General features: G+C 48.2%; 1 protein-coding gene across 1 annotated transcript in view; it reads left to right on the forward strand.

Moving 5' to 3' along the window:
- Positions 1 to 18,613, forward strand: part of HEG1 (heart development protein with EGF like domains 1) — a 51,764-nt gene that overhangs the window by 12,695 nt on the left and 20,456 nt on the right. Inside the window, exons 2-12 of the mRNA XM_068195336.1 lie at positions 5,327 to 5,593; positions 6,592 to 6,822; positions 7,205 to 7,477; positions 8,517 to 8,825; positions 9,234 to 9,551; positions 10,078 to 10,395; positions 11,292 to 11,600; positions 12,281 to 12,832; positions 13,186 to 13,524; positions 14,471 to 15,823; positions 18,114 to 18,233. Of these exons, the coding sequence (XP_068051437.1) occupies positions 5,327 to 5,593; positions 6,592 to 6,822; positions 7,205 to 7,477; positions 8,517 to 8,825; positions 9,234 to 9,551; positions 10,078 to 10,395; positions 11,292 to 11,600; positions 12,281 to 12,832; positions 13,186 to 13,524; positions 14,471 to 15,823; positions 18,114 to 18,233 (4,389 nt within the window). The remainder of the gene's footprint in view (positions 1 to 5,326; positions 5,594 to 6,591; positions 6,823 to 7,204; positions 7,478 to 8,516; positions 8,826 to 9,233; positions 9,552 to 10,077; positions 10,396 to 11,291; positions 11,601 to 12,280; positions 12,833 to 13,185; positions 13,525 to 14,470; positions 15,824 to 18,113; positions 18,234 to 18,613) is intronic.

Consider the following 18,613-nt stretch of genomic DNA (forward strand, 5'->3'; position numbering starts at 1 on the left):
CCCTTTGGTAAGTGCTTCTGGGACCTGTCAGCTGGGGCTGCCTTCACTCTGCCCTGGGCCTGTGGGGGTTTTGCCACATTAACACTGGAGGGACACTTCTAGGGCAGAACAGAAGCGAGCTGTCAAGCAAGAAAATATGGCTGGGTCTGACTTTCTGTCAAGACACAGGGCCTGGGACACTTTTTTTTTTTTTTAATTCAGTTGCTAAAAGCTGTTTAAAAACAAAAGTCTATGAAAAGAGGTTTGAGGAGCTGCCCTGAGCCATGGGCTGGTGGTTTTCAGGCAGCACAGGTGATCCCATGAATCTGTGTGGTCTCAGGCATCTGTGGATTGAACCAAACTGTCCAAGAAAGATAAGAAGGAAGCTTAGGATTTCATGGGCTTGAGTAGGTGAACTGGGAGCCTGCACCTCTCCAGGGAAATGTTTAGGACACCAAAACTAAGAGGCTGTAAACCTCTTGATAAGCAGAACAATTTCCTGTCCCTGCACTGTGCAGGTTCTATCCCAGTTGTGGGCACTCCATACGCATATATCCTGTGCTTTTGGAAAGGATCACAGATTTCTGTGTACTCTTTATTTTAGAGAAACTGTTTCCTTGCTTTAGGGTAGTGCTTTCAAGAGCAGTAATTGGATCCTATTTTTTCCCTAATGGCATTTCTGAGCATCAGGCTCTGGGATGGTGAAAAAAGGTGTAGGAAGCAAAAATGGCCTTTAGCATCCTCTGAGGTTTTACAGGTCCTGGAGGGGAGGTGGTGTGGAAGTGCAGAGTGTTTTTGTGTCATAAAGCAGAACTGCAAGCAAGGTGCTGTGGCATGGTACTGGAGTGTCTGAGGATGATGCTGATGTCCCCAGCCCCATGGGCACCCATCACCAGGTAGGCATTAGCCATGTGGACTTTGGCATTCAGAGCTTGCAGGGGATGCTGCTGGCATTAAACCCCCATCACTTTTCTGGAGCTGACATATTAAAGCTCTAGGCACCTTTGTTGCCTGCATAAATCCTTCCTATTATGGTTAAAATTACTGAAGGTCCTGTGAATTGCTGTCCTGCTCTACCTGGGGGCCAGTGGGGAGAGGACAAGGAGCAGAAGCACCACAGCAATGGAATGTGTCTATAGGGTACTGCATCCAAACCAACCTCCACAAAAGGGCGAGAGGCTCTGGCTAGGCTTCTGCACCTTTTCTTCTCTTCCCCATACACCCTCTCTTGCCACCTTTCTTAATCCAGACAGAATATATCCTTGTATTGATAAAAAAAAAAAAAATACTAGCAGAGCAGGGTTGACTGCATGTGGTTAAAAACCTCTTGCATTTTTCCCGCACTTAGTGCACACGAGGGACCTTCCCCAAGCAGTATTATCAGCGTGTTTACGCTCAATTGACCCATCTCAAGTATGAATTTTTTTTTAAGCTCCATTTCAGCCCCCTCTGCTCCCCCCCCCCCCCCCCCCCCGCCTTGAACTTCTTCTTTCAGAGCAAGAACAAGGAAGGAAATTGAAAATCCCAGAGAGCCCTGGACGGTCCAGATTTAGGGCTTTAGCTTTTGTTCGCACAAACTCGCTTGGCTCCTAACCGGCCTCCACCCATGATCCCGACATCCGCAGCAGCCGTTCAAAACAGAGCCCAGAGCCCAGAGCCCAGAGCCCGGCCCCGGCAGGGACCGGAGCCGCCCCCCGCCACCGCTGCCCCAGCTCTGCTCCCCGCTCCTTCTCCCTGCCTGTCTTCCTAACCTTTCCCTACAGCCAGCCAGGAGTTTTCGAAGTGGCGATGAGTGTTTTCTCCCCTCCGCGAGCCTCGGGTGATGTTGGGATTATGCAGCGTTAGCAGATGTGGGGTTTACGATTGTTGCCTGTCCTCGGGAGGAGCCCGCTGCAGCCCCACGCGCGCTGCGCTCGGCACGGGATGCTCCCGGGGTGGCCCGCAGGCCTGGCAGAACAACGGCTGCACGGGCGGCTCCGTTCCCATCCGACCGGGAATGCTCCCCAGGGCATGCCCACCCTCCCGCCGAGGGACTGCTCCGGGTGAAGGGCTGCTCTGGACAGCCAATCAACGGCGCTCGGCTTTCCTTCTGCGCCAACTCAGATTAAATTTGTGTTCCGCCGGCCAGAAAGTGTTTTTCCTCCCCTCGAGGGGAAAAAAATTCCCATCTTCAGGGAAGCAGTGGGGCTGGGATAGCTTGTGGCGTGCCTTGGCTGGCTGCAGTCTCCTGACAAATGCTGCCTGTGGGGATGCTGCTCTCCTGGCATCAGCGGGATACATCCCTCCTCCCTCCGTGCCCTAAGGTGTCTGTGTGTGATCACAGTCACTGCAGAAAACTTGCATTATTGTGCTTTTTGGTGTTGTGCTGACCCATGGTTGAGTTGTGAGCATCACCTAAATGCTGCCTTGGTAGCAGTCGTATCTGAAACAGGGCAATGCCTGTGCTGTGTCAGGGATGAAGACAGAAAATTGTTGGCCCAAAAGAGATTTTTCAGGAGTCTCACAAGGTAGATATCCAACTGGGCTGCCAGGGGCAAGCCCAAAGCCTTGAGAAATCAGCTGGAACTTGATCTGTTTGTCCTGGCTGAGCTATGTAACTCGGCTCACAGCAAGCCACGGACTTGTTATGCTTGCAAAGAAAAAGTAACTCCGAGCCTCGACCTGTCTGGTGAGCATCACTGCTAGTTTTAACTGGGAAGGAAAACACCAATCCAGTGGGTGGCAGGGTTTTGTGCTGGAAGTCAAATATTTCTCGGTGGCTGTGGTTATGTGAAGTTAAACTGTGCAAAGCTGTTGGCAGCTTAGGATGTGACGGAATTGTTAGTGACAGATCGGTACCTCAGCTAAAGGGCCACTCTGCTTTAAGCCTTTAATGCGTCACGGGAGGCCAGATGGTCTCGTGGGGAATTTTTGGGAAGAAGTTTGATCTGGTCCCTCTGCTCCAGAGGAGGGTCGTCTTTGAAGTCTTAATTTCTGCAGGCAAATCAAAGAGGATATTATGGTTTTATCTTGCACTTCTGCTAGACTTGATGGATGTGAGATTTCATGTCTATTTTGTTGGACAGCACAATTTTTGGGGGGTTTCCTTACTACATGCTGTGGGTTGAATTTTCCAGCATAGCCTATGCTCTGCACTCGCCTATCGGGGGAGCTGAACTCGTGCTAGCAAGAGATTTTCCTCCCTGAACCAGGACCTGGTATACCTTGCAGGGCAAGGTAAAAATGTCAGATGACTCTAAAAAGCCTATGTAAATAATACCTTCTTATTCAGCCCCTCCACTGCCTGGCTGCACTCCAAGCCAGGTTTGCTGGCGCCCACAACAAGGGGAAGGGTTTTGCTTCAGTTTATTCCCAGCAGCTCTGCAGAGCCAAAAGAAGATAGAGAACACTCTGAGGTGGATTTGCAGGGTAAACAACCACCAGATAAGTAAACAGCAGTGTTTTACTTTTGAACTGGTCTCATTCAGTCCAGGAACATAGCTGAAGGCACTGCTTGCTGGCATTTCCAGGGTTACTTTTTAAGAAGTGGCAATGAAATGCCTGCTGCAGTGTGATCCTGTATATTTTAGCCTGCCTGTCCAGAGTCCTTGTTGACAAATGAGTTGGCGACCTGAGAAAGCAGATTTCCCTCTGTCTATCCTCATACCCTAAGGGTTTCTTTAAGCATCTGCTGCTTTGCCTTCTCTCCATGCAGCAAAGCTGGCCACAGGCTTTCCAGTCAGCATGGATTGCACAGCTGAAAGCTTTTAGTGACAGGGGGATGGAGAGAAATTCAGTGCACTGCCCTCCAGCACAGACACATTTTTCGGGGCTGCTATAAATGGACTTGTGGGCTGCAATTACAGGCTGAGTATTGGCTTGCAAATGAACACAGCAAGCATCCCCTGCCACTTCCCATCCCCTTGTGCAGCTGGTGAGGACCAGAAGCTTGTCCCATGAGACAGGCTGTGGCTCACAGTGGGCTCTGGGTGGCGGTGGCTGCTCAACATCGCAGCCACTGTGAGGGCTGCCGTAATGGTACCCTGGGGGCTCTGCTCCACCACAGCTCTTGATCCTTGGCCCACATGGGCTTAGACTCCCGGGATGAAATACAGACTGTCCTACCTACCCCTCTATTTCTTGGTGAGTTCCCACTGAAGCTATTGCAGATGTATAGAGGACACCACTTCAGAAATTGCCACCTCTGTTGTGGCAGGTACAGCAACTCCAAAGAAGACATAAAAGACAGGGAGGAGGTTTCCCATAGGTTTTTCTCTTGAACACACAATTTTCTTACAGAAAATGTTTGGAGGCCCAGAACAGGTTTAACCTTCAAAATCAGAGCTTTTGGGCAGAGACTGAGTGCCTTTATCTGCTGCCTTTGGAGGCCATGCACATGACAGAGACTGCATTTTGGTTTTAAGGAAGATGGACAAAATGGGGACCTTGCCCTTTCAGATTTGGACTTGCTTTTGACTTCAAAGATTGTTGTGGGCTTTGAAGATCATCTGAGGCTGCAGTGCCAGCCAAGCCTTGGGACTGTAACATAGATGGTGACTGCTGTTTTTTGTGTGAACTGATATGCAGTGAAGTCCTCACATCCCTGGGTGGTACCATAAACTGAAAACCCTGATTCCCCACACCACCACTCATGCACAATCTTCTTCTTCATCTTGTTTCTCATATTCTGGTAGACATTAATGTTAGAAGTGCTAAAATATCTCATCACTTTGGGGTGCTTTGGCACCTGGGTGGGGCATATAATCCCCACCATACACTGCTCTCCTCTGTCCCCAGTGCTGCACTGTGGCTGGGTGGGTTTTACTGACTGTCCTGAGTGCAGTGCAGCTCTCAGCCAGCTTCATGCCAGCTCTCTGCAGGAGATGGGATTTGAAGTCGGGTGTCCAGCAAGCACTGGCCAAGTGGAGAGAGGGGAAGAGCTGTGGGGCCCTCTCCACTCCCATCTTACATTCAGAATGGGACACATGGGCTGTGCTGGGCTGTCAGCTCTGGAGACCTTCACACTCCTGCCATGGACTCTACACTGCAAGTATTTCCATCAGTTATTTAAGACTTTCTTTTTGCTCCTTTCAAAATTTATTTCTCTTAACACACAAAAAAAATCCTGAGGGTGCTGAATTGAATTAGTATTTTGCACAGAGGTGGGTTTTGGTTTTTGGTCCCACAGAGCAATCTAGTTTCCACTGGTGCAAATCCAAAACTAAATTTCACGTCTGTGTTTTGATTATGCAAAATTTTTCTCTAGTGTAAGTAAATGAGCTCAGAGCCTGGCCTTGGTGTTACTGCAGTGAGCTGAGCCTGCACATCAGTGCTGATGGGATCTAAGTTTTTTTGTCTTTCCTTTTAGTCATTGAAAGCAGCCATCAGGAGAGAAGTTCAAGCCCGGAGATAAGGACTGCTGGTGCTCCTGTGGAGTTGGTGACGATGCTGGCTGGGAGCAGGGAGGGGGCATCGCTGCCTGCCAGGCACGGGGCAGTGCCAGCAGCAAGCAGGGTCACAGGGCACACTGCCCCCCCTGCCAGTGATGGGGATGTCACCCCTCCAGGAGCAGGATCCCCAGAGAGCCCATCTGCTGGCACAGTGACCCACCTGCTCACGCCCAGCCATCCTCCCGGTGAGTTTTATGGATGTGAGAGTCCATGTTAGCTGTTCCCAGCCCATGGACTGAGCACAGCCTGTGGATTAGGAGGTATTCCTGCCCCACAGCTAGAAATGCAGATTTTTGAGAGAAACACAATCTCAGGAAAGCTGGGCTTTGTTTTCTAACATTACAAAGAAGATGATTCTCAGGAGCTGCCCCTGTTTTTCACCACTCAGCAGTACCCAGGGAGTCCTGCCCATCCACTGAGCTCAGGGGCTGTGCAAAGAGTGGAGACCCCTGGGCGTCCCCACAACTTCTCCCATCAGGAACTGAACCCTATTGCAAGCCCAGCCTAGGCTGTAAGAACTCAGCTGAAGGATACCTGACCAGTTGCAATGGCGATTTGTGGCTGAGGTCCTTACACGGAAATCCTGCAAGTGAACATTTACTTCTGGGCTTGTTCATAATTTTCAGTCGTAAGTAAACCAGTGTACTCTTAAATATGAACTTAAATCAAGGCCTGTTTCTCAGAGCAGCAAGACAAAGCTGTGCTGATTGCCCTGTCCCCACTTCAGTTTTTTTTCTTAATATCCCCAGCTAAAATAAGATATAAGCATAGAGGCTTTCTTTAATTTTTTTGATTCCGTTTTTTCTTCTGCTTAGGGACTAGAATGTGGAGCTGGCAAGCCCAGGTTGCCAGCTGTGAGCTGTTCTGGCACCAGCTCTTTACTGCCTTCTGCATTTTTAATGTCTCTAAAAAAAAAAAAAAAATCTGTTTCTTTTGCCATGCACAAATGAAGACAATGTTTAAAATGCCATTATATTTTGGCGACAGAAACCCTCTGTGCCCATCAATCCCTCCTGCAGTTAAACTGTGCTCTGTTAAACAGAGGAAACATGAGGGATGCAGCTGTGACCCTTCCTATTGCATTTGGTAGGGCTGGGTACCACTGCAGGTGATGCTGCTGCCACCCAGCTGAGACAAAAGGACTTTTCCAGGTGAACATGACCCTCTCCCTGTTGCTTTCCAGACCCTGGAAGCCATCACCATGCTGCAGGCAGGTTGGGGAGAGGCAAGAGGGCTCTGGCTTCTCCCAACACCCCTGCAGCTGCTGAGGGGACGCCACCAGGCTTGGAAGCCATCAGCACTGATTCAGCTGAGGGGATGCAGGGAGGGCACCATGGAGTCTGGAACATGTCTGGATTTAACAACACTGTGAGGACAGCGCTGCTATCTTCATCTTCAGAACCTCATCACCCAGGTGAGCCATCCCAGTTCAGCCTTGGAACACCGGGAAAGTGTTCCAACACCTGGGAGCGAGGTGAATGCGGTTCCCCAGAGCAGCCAGCATTGGTTACGCCTGGTTCTCCTGTATTGTAGAGCTTTGTGGATCCAGCTCTCCATGCTCACTCAGGGCAGTTTACTGGCTTGCTTTATGCACAAGGATGGAGAGAAGAATCCATGTGGCTTCTCCTAGTATTCAAAATTATGAACTGCTTGGTGCAGCTTCCAGACACAGAGTTTCTGTAGGCACAGTGCAGAGAGGGAGCTGAAGGGCAGGGGAAGGGTGGCAGTGTGGAATGGCGTGCGGGCAGCAGAGCCCATCTCTGGGTTCTCATCTGCTTTCCCCCTTTGCCTTGCAGGCACTGACAGCCTCTCTCAAGCCGTGAGCAGCTGGCTGGGCACAGAGCTGGGCAGCAGCCCCGCCATGGGCACTGCAGCTGCTTCACCCAGCCCCTCGGGGAGCAGCCCCAGCACTGCCCTCCCTGGCCCCCTGGGACAGCCCCAGGCCTCCTCCCAAGCTTCAGGTGCCCAGACTGGTGCAGAGCACATCATGCTACACCCCAGGGGTGTCACGGGGAACTTCACCAGGGCTTTGCTGACTGCATCACCTCCCACAGACAATGCCTTCAGAGGTGAGCTTTGCTGGCCTTTCTTTCATAGTTTAAAAAAGCCACTTGATAGTGTTTGCTTTCTTGAAGCAGAGGAGATGCTCTGTTTTGCATGTGCTCTGTTTTTTATTATTTGGATGGTTAGCTGAAATTCCCTGCTGAAAGCAGGAAAAAGCAATGGAAAAAAAAAATTGATCCAACCCCCCCCAGCATTTTCCACTTAAAAAAAAATGAAGTTCTTTGGATGTTATCATAGTGTTTTCTGCAGGGTGGATGTCTGCAGCTGTGAAATATCTTCACTGGGCCAGTGCCAGCTGCAGAGCAAGGGCAGCTCTGAGCCCTGTCTGACCTGTGCCCAAGTGCTGACGGAGTGGGGTGGGAGGTTGGGAACCCCCACTTGTGGCCACACAGGGTGGGCTTGGCCTCAGCTACACAGAGTGAGATCCTGTGCTTAACAACTTGCTCAGGGCAGCAAACCTGAGATCCCTGGGCTCCATGGCTTCCCCTCGCTTGCTCTGCAGCAGCCAATTTCTGGAGTTCCCAAAAACAGAGACTTTGCCCAGCTCCACATGAATACTGAAAACCTCAGTGTTGCTGAATCCTTATCCTGTGTCCAGGGCTTTTCAGGAGCAAACACATCTCCAGGGTTCTCACACTGACACATCCCTTCCCTCTGTCACAGCTGCTGGGAGTACCACTGGGGCTGCAGGAAACCTGAGATCCTGAAGGACAGTACCCTGCTGAGCCCTGGGATGTGCAGTGAGCTGCAGGCTCATATGGGAATGTGGCTGGGCTTAGGTTTCCTCCCTTTGCTGTTTGATGCTGTGGGGTTTTCTCCTGTCTGGGCCATGCCACACTCACAAAGCCTGGCAGCAAGTCCTGGGTTTTGTGCAAGGTCTTCCTATGGTGAGGAGAGTCATGCCTTTCCAAAAGAGCACTTTGTCCAGATTGAAAACTTCCTATGGTTAATATCTGTATGGGTGCTGTAAGCATCTGGGAAGAAAATTGACCCATCTGTTTATAATTTCATATGTATAAATCCATTTTTTTTACTGTATTGTAGGCATTGGAAGCAGCTACCAGCCGTCCAACAACTCAGCTACGGAGAGATTCGGTTCGGATTTCCCCACCACCAGCACCTCCATTTCCACAACAGCTGCCAAGGGTGGAGGGAGGACATTAAGGTCCCTGCCAGCCAGCACCAGGCTGGTCACCATGGCAGAGATTTCCACCTCTGGGACTGAATTCACCAGCTCTTCAGCCCAGAGCCAGACCCCTGGGATGTCTGTGGGTGCTCAGGGTGATGGAGGCAGAGGTGTCACAGACCCATTGCACCCAGGCTTGCTGTCCATTTCAGGAAGTGCTTCCACAAGTGAGTTTTGATAGATAGCTCAAAACTCTTATTTAAAGACTCTTTATTAACAAAATATATCCTTTTTATTTTAAAGAAAGGAGGAATAATATTGTATTTGGCACATTCTGTACATTTAAAAACATTTCACAGAAATGAAAGTATGGATAAATATTATTCTTGTTGGAAGGGGAGGATAGATTTTCCTTGAAAACTTCCAGTTGAATTTTGCAAGCAATAACTTCAGCAGTTCGTATTTAGAGACTACTTTTCCTCCCGTCTTAATGATTTCCCAGTATTAAATATTCACGTTTCCCGTATTGAATACTCACACATACGTTGTCTACATCTACTGACAGTGGGATGAACCCTACCCAGCAGTTTTTAATTATGTTTATGCAGTTTTGTCTTTCTCTTCTCCTTTTTCAGCTTCTAGCAGCGATTATGAACCCCCCAAGAACATCCCAGGTGCTGAAGAGGCGACGCTGCGCTTGGACATCCAGGGTGCTGACATGTCCAGCATGGCAGTGGGGACACTGATGGCCCCAGAAAATGGCCACATAGCTGGGGTGACAAGGGACTCTGCCACCAGCACCAACCCCACAAGCTCTTTGGGTGGGACCTCCTCTTCCTTGAGGACTGGGACACATCATCCCAACAGCTCATGGGAAGCCACCGATCTCCCAGGCCCTCCTGGGGGTCCTATGCTCACAAGCTCCCTCTCTGCCTCTGAAGGTCCTTTCCGAGGTAAATTTGTTAGTTTGAGAGCTGTCTGCCCTGGGGCTGGATGAGATTTCACATCCCTGCGCTGTTTTTCTTCAGATATAGTCATCAGTCATTATTGGATACATGGATGTTTTTATTACTGGCTGCACTGAGCTGGCAGTGGGGCGGGTGGGAAGGGGGAGAGTGGAGTTCAGCTTTTGGGTGAAAAAGTGGAAAACATCGATGGCCTCGTTACTAATGAAACTCCTGTCCTGAGAAGAACATTGCTAAGAAATATGTGCACACACTTTCCCTGCCAGAGACACTTGCTGGGGTTTTGCAGCTGTCACCTGGTGCTATATCTGCCATGCAGACTGGTCTGTAGGACATGGGTTTGAGATTTTTCATGGGTTTTTGTAAGGTACATGTGCCTGTACTTAAGAGATTCACCTCTTCCCAGAGAAACACCTTCAGTTTCTCAATGGGCAGTGTAGAAATGGGTGCTGAGCCAACAGTCATATGTATAGCTCTGTATGCACAAATCAAACCTGGTTTTGTTGTGTCCTAGGTGTCAGAAGCAGCCACAGACCAGTGGCAGAGAAAACCTTCCTCGCTTCCTCTGCCCCCAGCACTCCCATTTCAGCCACGTCCAGCGGTGGTGGGAGACCGCCCCGGTCTGCCTCGGGCAGCAGCCCCTGGGCAGCAGCCAAAGGCTCCACGTCCAGCAGTGCCATGTACAGGACCTTGGGCACAACTCAATCCTTGTCCACATCTTCTGTGAGAGAGACCTCCGGAGCTCAGGGGTCCACAGGAATGACAGATTTCACCGAGGTGGCAGACTCACCCCATACACATTCTGGCTCTCCTTTGGAAGGTCCTTCCCCAGGTGAGCTCACGTTAGAATTGAAATATCATTTTTCTTACAAGCCAAAGGAGGACTTCCTGCAGCTTGCACTTGCCTGACTCTTTCCAGCTATGTAGAATATACTGTTTGGAAGGATGCAGTGTGATTTTGTGTCTGAAATTATTCAGCTCTTTCTTGACCAAAAAAATGTGCTTTAGATTTTTTACAGAAAGGGCACATGTGTGGAAAGTTTCATTATGCCAAGAAAAATAATTAACTTTCAAATCACCGTCCTTTGTTTACTGTCTCCAGTGGCTATCTCCATGTTACAGACAAGAGAACGAAGCAAGTGAGGATTAGATCATGTCCCTGTGGTCCCAGGGATCAGACTTCAGTTCCTATCTTCTGTCCTACTTCTTGAATCATGCTGCTTCCCAGAATTTGAACCAGCTCAACAAATTTAAAGCAACTTTGAATGTGGTCTCTGAGGTCCTTCATGCTGCTGTTTGGTTATAGTCCCCACTGGGGTTCTGAAGGGGTCTGATCCCCCTGATCCTGTTTCTTCAGACTTCTCTAAGACCTTCACACTGCTCAGGGTAGTGCCTTGTCTGAACTGATTTCCAGGCTTTTCTGGGTCATCACGATATTTGTTCTAGCAGCATGGAGTGCACTCAGGCACATAATGGTGAAATCAAGTGCACAGCATTAGTGTTTCAACAGTTTTTATAAAATAGCCCTTTTGTCAGCGTCACACTGTTGTTTAAAAGACAAATTTTTATAGGAAGGATTTACATCTTTGGAAATTGACATCGTCTCATATTTTCTACTTGTGTTTGTGTACTGTACTTGCTGCCTCTGGGTGCTATTGGAAGAAAGCTCATTTTTATTTATAGTTCCATGTGTGTAAAAATGTAAATTGTTTCTTTATCACATTTTAGCTACTGGAAGCAGCCATGTGTCATTCAGCATCCTGTCAACAGAGAGAAGAACCAATTTCCCCACCACCAGCACCTCCATTTCCACAACAGGCACCAAGGGTGGAGGGAGGACGTTAAGGTCTCTGCCAGCCAGCACCATACTGGCCCAAACAACAGAAGTTTCCACCACTGGTACTGAAAACATCAGCTCTCCAGGCCATTCCCAGTCTTCTTTGGGAACCCAGGGTGGTGGTGGCAGAGGTACCACCCTGTTTTCTGTGAACCCATTACTCACGGGCTCACCATCTGCTTCAGAAAGTGCTTCCCCAGGTGAGCTCTGACCACACATCAGACACCCACCTGCATGGAGAGTGAGGGCATGCTGGAAGGTGCTGGATGATGGCACTGGATGTTATGGATGAAAATTTCAGCTTCCAGAGAAAACTCATTATCTGTTTCTTACATTTAGCCACCAGGAAAAGCCAGCCTTACTACCAGAGCAGTCTTGAGATTTGCTGTGTTTTCAGGGACAGCACAATTTCAAGACTGCCCCACTGGCTGTGTTTATACCAGCAGAAGCAGCAGCAGTCATTCCTGACTCCCACCCTGGGGTGCAAAGGCAGTATTTACTGATCCCATACAAACCTGCCACGCTTTCTTTCAAGTACCAGTGATTTGGGTGCTGTGTAACCTTCCCCTCACTCATTGTGGGTGCAGAGGTGACAGCGTGGGTGTCTGGTGCCCAGGTCAGACCTGTGGCACCAAGAGCAGTGCCGAAGGGAAGCAAACCCAAAAGTGCTCCCATAACTTGTTCCTGGTGTCCTGCTGTGAGCAGCACCTCCTAGCACAGGAAAGAGCTGTGCCATCACAGTTAGCATTTTTCTCAGGATTGGATTTTCTGCCACATTCTCTTTGTGTCCTCAGCCTGAGGCTGGCGATGGAAGAGAGAACAACTGCTTATTTATAGTTTAGGATGCATAAATCATTTTGCTTTGCTCTCTCTCACTCAGACAAGACCTCAGCAATGGGAGGACGCCTGCCTCCCGCCAGCACACCCAGTGTGGTGACAACTACTGCCATTGAGGAGAGCAGCGCAGTGCCTGTGTTAGACACCCACGGAGCTTCCAGTGCCACAGGGACCTCTGTTCCCTCTCCCCCCAACACCAGCACCCTGGACACGATCCTGCTGTCCTCATCGGCAGCAGAGCCTGGGACACAGAGTAATGTTTCACAGAGTGGTGCAGGACTCAGTGGGCTTCCAACAAAGCTGCTGCCTGCGTTTTCTCCCAGTGTTTCAGTGCCTTCACCTTCAGTCACACTCTTCATCCACAAGGAAGGGACATCTCAAGCCCCAGGTAGCCGCAGCATGTGGAGCACAAAAGCAGAAAGCCTCACACCTCATCTGGAGACAGCTGGGGACACCCGCACCGGCCCTGTCCCATCCTCCACAGCATGGCCTCGAGTGAGAAATGTGTCATCTGGCCAAGCAGGGTCCCCAGAGCCCAAGGTCACCCTTTCATCCAGGGTCTTCACCTACTTCTCAGCTGCTGCTGAACCTTCCAGTGAGTTTTTCTGAACTCTGGGGTAGCGTTTGAGTGCCTCTCTCTTCCTCTTCTCTGTAGGATTGGTATGACACAGCTGTTGCAGGTGGCATGGGCAGCATTTATAAGTGGTCGTGGTTCTGCCCTGTGGTGTTGTATATCTGCCACTGCTGATGCTTAACAAGGGTCTCATTCTTGGGACATGTAGCTTGTTGCTGTAGGACACATCCACTGCCCGTCTGGGTTGGGGTGATAATTATGAATAGCGTAAACATACCATTATGACTTTAATGGTACTGATTCCTCAGTATTTGGACAGTCCTGTCTGCTCTGAGGTGATAAAATCAGACACCTGCTTTTCAATCCTTTTCCAGCCATTGGCAGCAGCCATCGCTCCCTAAGCAGCTCAAGTGCTGAGGAGAGGATGTCCAGCCCCATCACCGATCCCGTGTACATTTCATCCACGTCTGCGGGTGCTGAGGAGAGGACGCTGCTCTCAGTGACTGATGGCACTCTGGCTGGTGGCATGGAGAGCTCTTCCAATGCTGGAGCTTCCAGCTCTCCAGGGCCATCTGAGCCAGCATTGGTGGAGCAGGGCAGGACAGCCAACGCCTCCACCAGCAGCGGGGGTTTCATGGGCTTTGCAACAGAGACGGTCTTCGTACGTTCTGCCAAGATACCCACTTACTCTTCTTTCCAAAACGATCTCACAAGTGAGTTGATGGTTTTGGTGTACATTTGGGGGGAATTCACATTGTCTGTTTTTAGTATGTTGTGCATAAAGTTCTCATTCATTACTACATTCACCACCTATGGGTTCACTCAGGGGGAGGTTTCCATCAAAGGACTCAAAACCAGACCCCACACAGATGGGAAACTATTCCAGAAGTGGAGCCATAATGATGGCTCCTTTTTTTTTTTTTTGTGCCCTAACTGGTTTCTTTTGCTTTCAGAAGCATTTCATGATGACCTAAGTCAGTTGTAGAATAAAAACAAATTTTCAATACCATTTTTTATTGTTTTAAAGTAGGCTGAACTTAGCAGTACATCTTGAAATTGGTACTATAAGATTGATTGCATCTTTTGTGATAAACAATCTGAACTTTTTGCATGCTGATGTGCATTTAGGTTTTCCTGGCTGCAAAGTTTAGAATCACTGGGTTCATGATAAGCTGCAAATTAACATAATGTAATAATTTTGTCCTGCAGAGGCATGACGTTCACTATGTCTAAAAACAAATTGACTGAACAAGATGGATATTCTGTAGATGGGAATGGAGGATAAGAGGGAGAGGATATGAGTTTTGTACATTATGAGTGATAAAGAGGACAATTGTGTTTTCCTTCATAGCTTGCCACAAATACCTGGAATGTTAAGACCTTGATTTTTAGGAAAGCAGTATGTGAAAAACAGTGATTTGGAAACCTACACATTTCATGGGAGTCTTGTGTCTGTCAGGGTTCATCATTTTAGAATCAATTAAGGAGTGCATAAGACTCCTAATCCTATAACCATGCTTGAATGGCACTTGAAATTCTTAGAAAATCATGGACAGGTTCCCAGACAAGAACATCTTATTTAGCAAGCAGTTTTAATATGACATCAGAATGCTTTCATATTACTCTGTCTTTCTAATATTTTTTGTCATTTTACTCCAGACTTTTCAGGTAGCCATCAGCCAGTCAGTAGCAGTGATACTGAGAAAAGGACCTCGGTTTCTCACACAGATGGCACATACATTTCAACCACATATACCAGAGGAGGAGAAAGGACCCTCCTGTCTATCTCCAACAGCAGCACCTCTGCTGACTCCTCAGAAAGTTCCACCTTTTTTTCTGAAATTTCCAGCCCTTTTGATGCCTCACAATCATCTGTGGCTCATGACAGGCAGACCAATGCATCAAACAGTAGCGGTTTTGTTGAGCCATCTACGGAGCCGTTGCTGGTGCACCCTTCCAAACTGTCGACGTCTGCTTCTACAGGCAGCATAGAAAATACAACTCTATTCAACACTGCCTCTGAGTTTTTGACCACTGACAGATCATCTCTGTCTTCATCAGCATTTCCAGCCTCTTCCTCACTGTCATCACTGTCATCAACACCACCACCAACTCATCTGTTTACACTGTCAGAATCACCTGAGCCACGCTCACCCTCTGTGATGACATCTTCACCCCCTCTGCAGGCCTTGTCATCCTCCTTGCCCACTTCCTCCTTGCCCTCCCCGTCTTACTCGTTAGCGTCTCTATTGTCTGTGTTTTCATCACCCTCATCCATCTCGCAGTCCAGTGAGAGTGATCAAGCAAGCACCACCGTGGCTATGAGTGTGGTCAGGCAGGAGCTCTCCACAGCTGCCACAGCCAGGAGCTCACCCAGAGAGACCAACAAGCCCAATGTCACACACCGGCCCCAAAAGAGCACCACCTTCACTCCTACCAGGTCACCTCTCCCTACAGAACCCATGGAGCTGCTTGGTGGACGCATCGTGTCTGTGTCTGCTCCTGTGACAGTAACAGAGACTGCCTCGCCTAGAGATGCCACCACCCAAGGGGACAGCTTTGGGAAGGCAACACCACTGCTCACCACAGCCACTGTTGCTCCACAGGCTGGTCCAACAGATGCATCCCTTAGTCCCTCACCAAGTGCAACAAATCACAGCAGCATTGACCCCGCAGTGGCAGTGACCACGGTGAAACCTCCTGTGCTGACAACACCATCCAGTCACCGGCCCACCCCAGGTGAGGCCAGCACCATGAAAGACCACAGGGCTCAGACACCCACTGCCACTAAACACAGCTATACCACTGGTAAAAGCACAGAAGCCATGGGTCCCACCACTGCAAAGCCTGGTAAGGTCACTGAAGAAAACATCCCTGTTACAAGTCCTTCTGAAGCACCTCCAACCATCAAGACCACTGTGAGCACTGCGACTACTTTGGCTGCTACCAAACCAACCACTGCTCCTCCGTCGAGCAGCACGGTCGGGCTGAGGACATCACCTCCAGCCACAGGTAATGTGTGCCATGGCTCTCACCAGTGGTGGGGCCAGGAACAAGTGGGCAGGAATACCTGGGTCCCACCTCAAGGCTTTTCAAAGAGTTGTGTGTGCACGTATGTATGACAAGTCTGTTTTCATCAGGGTTTGACGGCAATAACTCATCTCTGTGTTGTTCTTTTTAAGTTAAGAGTATAGCAGTCAAGTTGAATGGGTGAAATACGGGTGAGCACTTTGATGAACATTTCTGATAGAAAGATTAAGCTGAGATTTGACCGTTTTGAGAAAATAAATCTGTGCTTACAGGTAAGCACAAGATGCACTTTATATTTCTTGATGGGTTAACAATAACAATAGAAAATAATTGATATCTGTCTTATTATTGAGAAAGTACAGTTGGCCAGCACTTGGTATTTGTGTTGAAACTGCTTCTCATATTACAACTTACGGTTGTTTTCACCCCACCTCACTAAATATTAATCTTCTTAGGGGGTGGATGCTTCTCCTGGTAGGCTAGGTACCATAGTCTTGCTGAGTATGTTGTTATAGTAATTTATTACCACTACCAGTCTCCTTATCTTCTCAAGTAAATACATTTGCTGAAGTCTTATATAAAAGGAAATTGACTTTGTGTTTGAAGTTCAGAGCCTGGCCATCATGCCTTTGTAGGATATTGTGCATGCTAAAGGCATTAATCTCAGTGAAATACTGGCAATAATACATATTCCATCCAATAATTAAGTATTTAAAGGTTACTTCACAGGCTGATTGGTTTTAATTATAGCTATAGCTTCATGCAGAAAAAAAATTAAATAACTGGAATGATTTTTTTTAAATTGAAAAATTAAAATAATGCAGCCTTTTTAGAAACTGATTCACACTTTTGTCAAATTATTCTTTCCTTTGAAAACTAAGATTTGCCATTCACCAGAATGCAAAAGATCCTTCTGCTGTCTTGGACATGGTGCTTTGTACATGGTCACTCACTGCCCTGAGGGTGGCTGCCCTGGTCTCTGCTGTACAAAGCATGAACTGAAGGACAGCAAAGTGAAAGCCATGGTTTTAAACCACACCCACTCATTTCTGGCTGCTTAGATTAGAGTCACCAAATCTGCTTCTCACTGATGCTGAGGTAGCTGCGCCAGGCTAGTCCAGGCATGAGATTGCATCGAGTGGTGTGTCCCAGGGCAGAGTTTGGCTGGGAGCTGTCAGGTCTCTGTGGTGCTGTGGGTTATTGCAGTGCCACCAGAAATGCACGTACGGGTTTGGCTCTTGTGCTTCATGCTTTAACCACAGAGCCTGTGCTTCCTGCCTCTGCTGCAGCACTCAGCAGCAGCCACAAGATAGGTACAAGTGGTGTGTAAGATGTCTTGCTGGTCTTGGAGAGCCTTGTCACTGACAAGTCCACAGCCCTGCCTATGGTCTGCCCTTGTGGGTGCATGTGATGTGTGTTTGTGATCATGTGAGTCATAGATGCAGCAAGAGGAGCTTTTTTGACCAGGACATCTTTTTTCGTTTTTGGTTTTTTTTTTTTTTTTTTTTTTTTCCAAGAAGAAATATTGGATATATTCTTCAGAATTTGCAGTTTGAGTTGTGTAACCTGTGAAGCATCTGACATTACAGTCTTTAATCCCCTGAGACACTATATTATCACAGTGGTGTCTGCTCCCCAGGCTCTTGCTCACCCATCGGGAAGGGCACTGGGAGTGGTGGCACAGGCAGGAATCACTGCTGTGACCATCCCCAGGCTGGCATGGAGGAGCGTGGGGGAAGGAGGTGATTGCAGCCAGGGCTGCCTCCAGCATTACTGGGTAATCTACAGACTGGATCAATGCTCATGCACTACCTTTGGAGCAGAGAAGCAGGGCTTGGATGAAAAGGGCAGGACTTTGGTGAAGCAGCCCATGCCCACATGTCTAATTTGGGCTGTTGAGGTTCCTTCTTCGGTCTTCTCATGCATAAACTGTTGGGTTGTTTGTCTTTGGAAAGAACCCTGAGGTCTTCTGATTAGCAGTGCTATAGATGAGTTGGATGTTCATATTAACATGGATCCATGCTAGACCTCAAGGGCTTTTGAATGAATATTCAAGTGGTTTATATTTATTCTTTCAGCTCCAACAGAATAATTAGGAACAGCATAAATAGTAAGTGCAAATGATGCAATGAAGCATCTGATAATGCTCAAGGAGTCACAGATGGAGAGCCAAGTTCATCTCTTTTAGCCCAACAGTTGATGATTTTTATGATTCTGTAAGTATAATCTGTTTTGTTTTGTTGATTTTTTTTTTTTTTTTTTACTTTTATAGAGGTGGATAAATGTCTTTCCAACCCTTGTCCTGCGCTGGCCACCTGCAACAACACCCATGGCTCCTATATCTGTCAGTGTCCTCTTGGATATGAGCTGGAAAAAGGAAAGTGCAATTTAGGTAAGAAAACAAAAGTGAAAAACCAGGGATGGAAATAATTATCTTTAATCTTCTAAAATAAATTGACTTAGGCTCAAACTAGTTCAGGAGTTTAATGTTCCTCCCAGCCACCTCTTTTATCAGAGCCTTTTAGTGTTTATACAAGTGTGGTGTCTAATGCCTGTTGTGTTGGGCTGCCTGGGGAGCAGGCAGAGATATCTGAGTTCTTCTTAAATAAAAACGCAGCAGTGGAGTGGTGGGCTCAGGCTTGTTAGTAAGGACAGATGTGTCCCTTCTGTTCCTGATGTGTTTTATAAATCCCAAAAAGCATTCAGCAGCTTATCAGCCCTGCAAACTCCGGAGAAGGCACTTGGCTTGGGAGACGGGAGTGGGGCTGTTGT

The sequence above is a fragment of the Anomalospiza imberbis genome, chromosome 7 (genome assembly GCF_031753505.1).
Source record: "Anomalospiza imberbis isolate Cuckoo-Finch-1a 21T00152 chromosome 7, ASM3175350v1, whole genome shotgun sequence".
NCBI lineage: Eukaryota > Metazoa > Chordata > Aves > Passeriformes > Viduidae > Anomalospiza > Anomalospiza imberbis.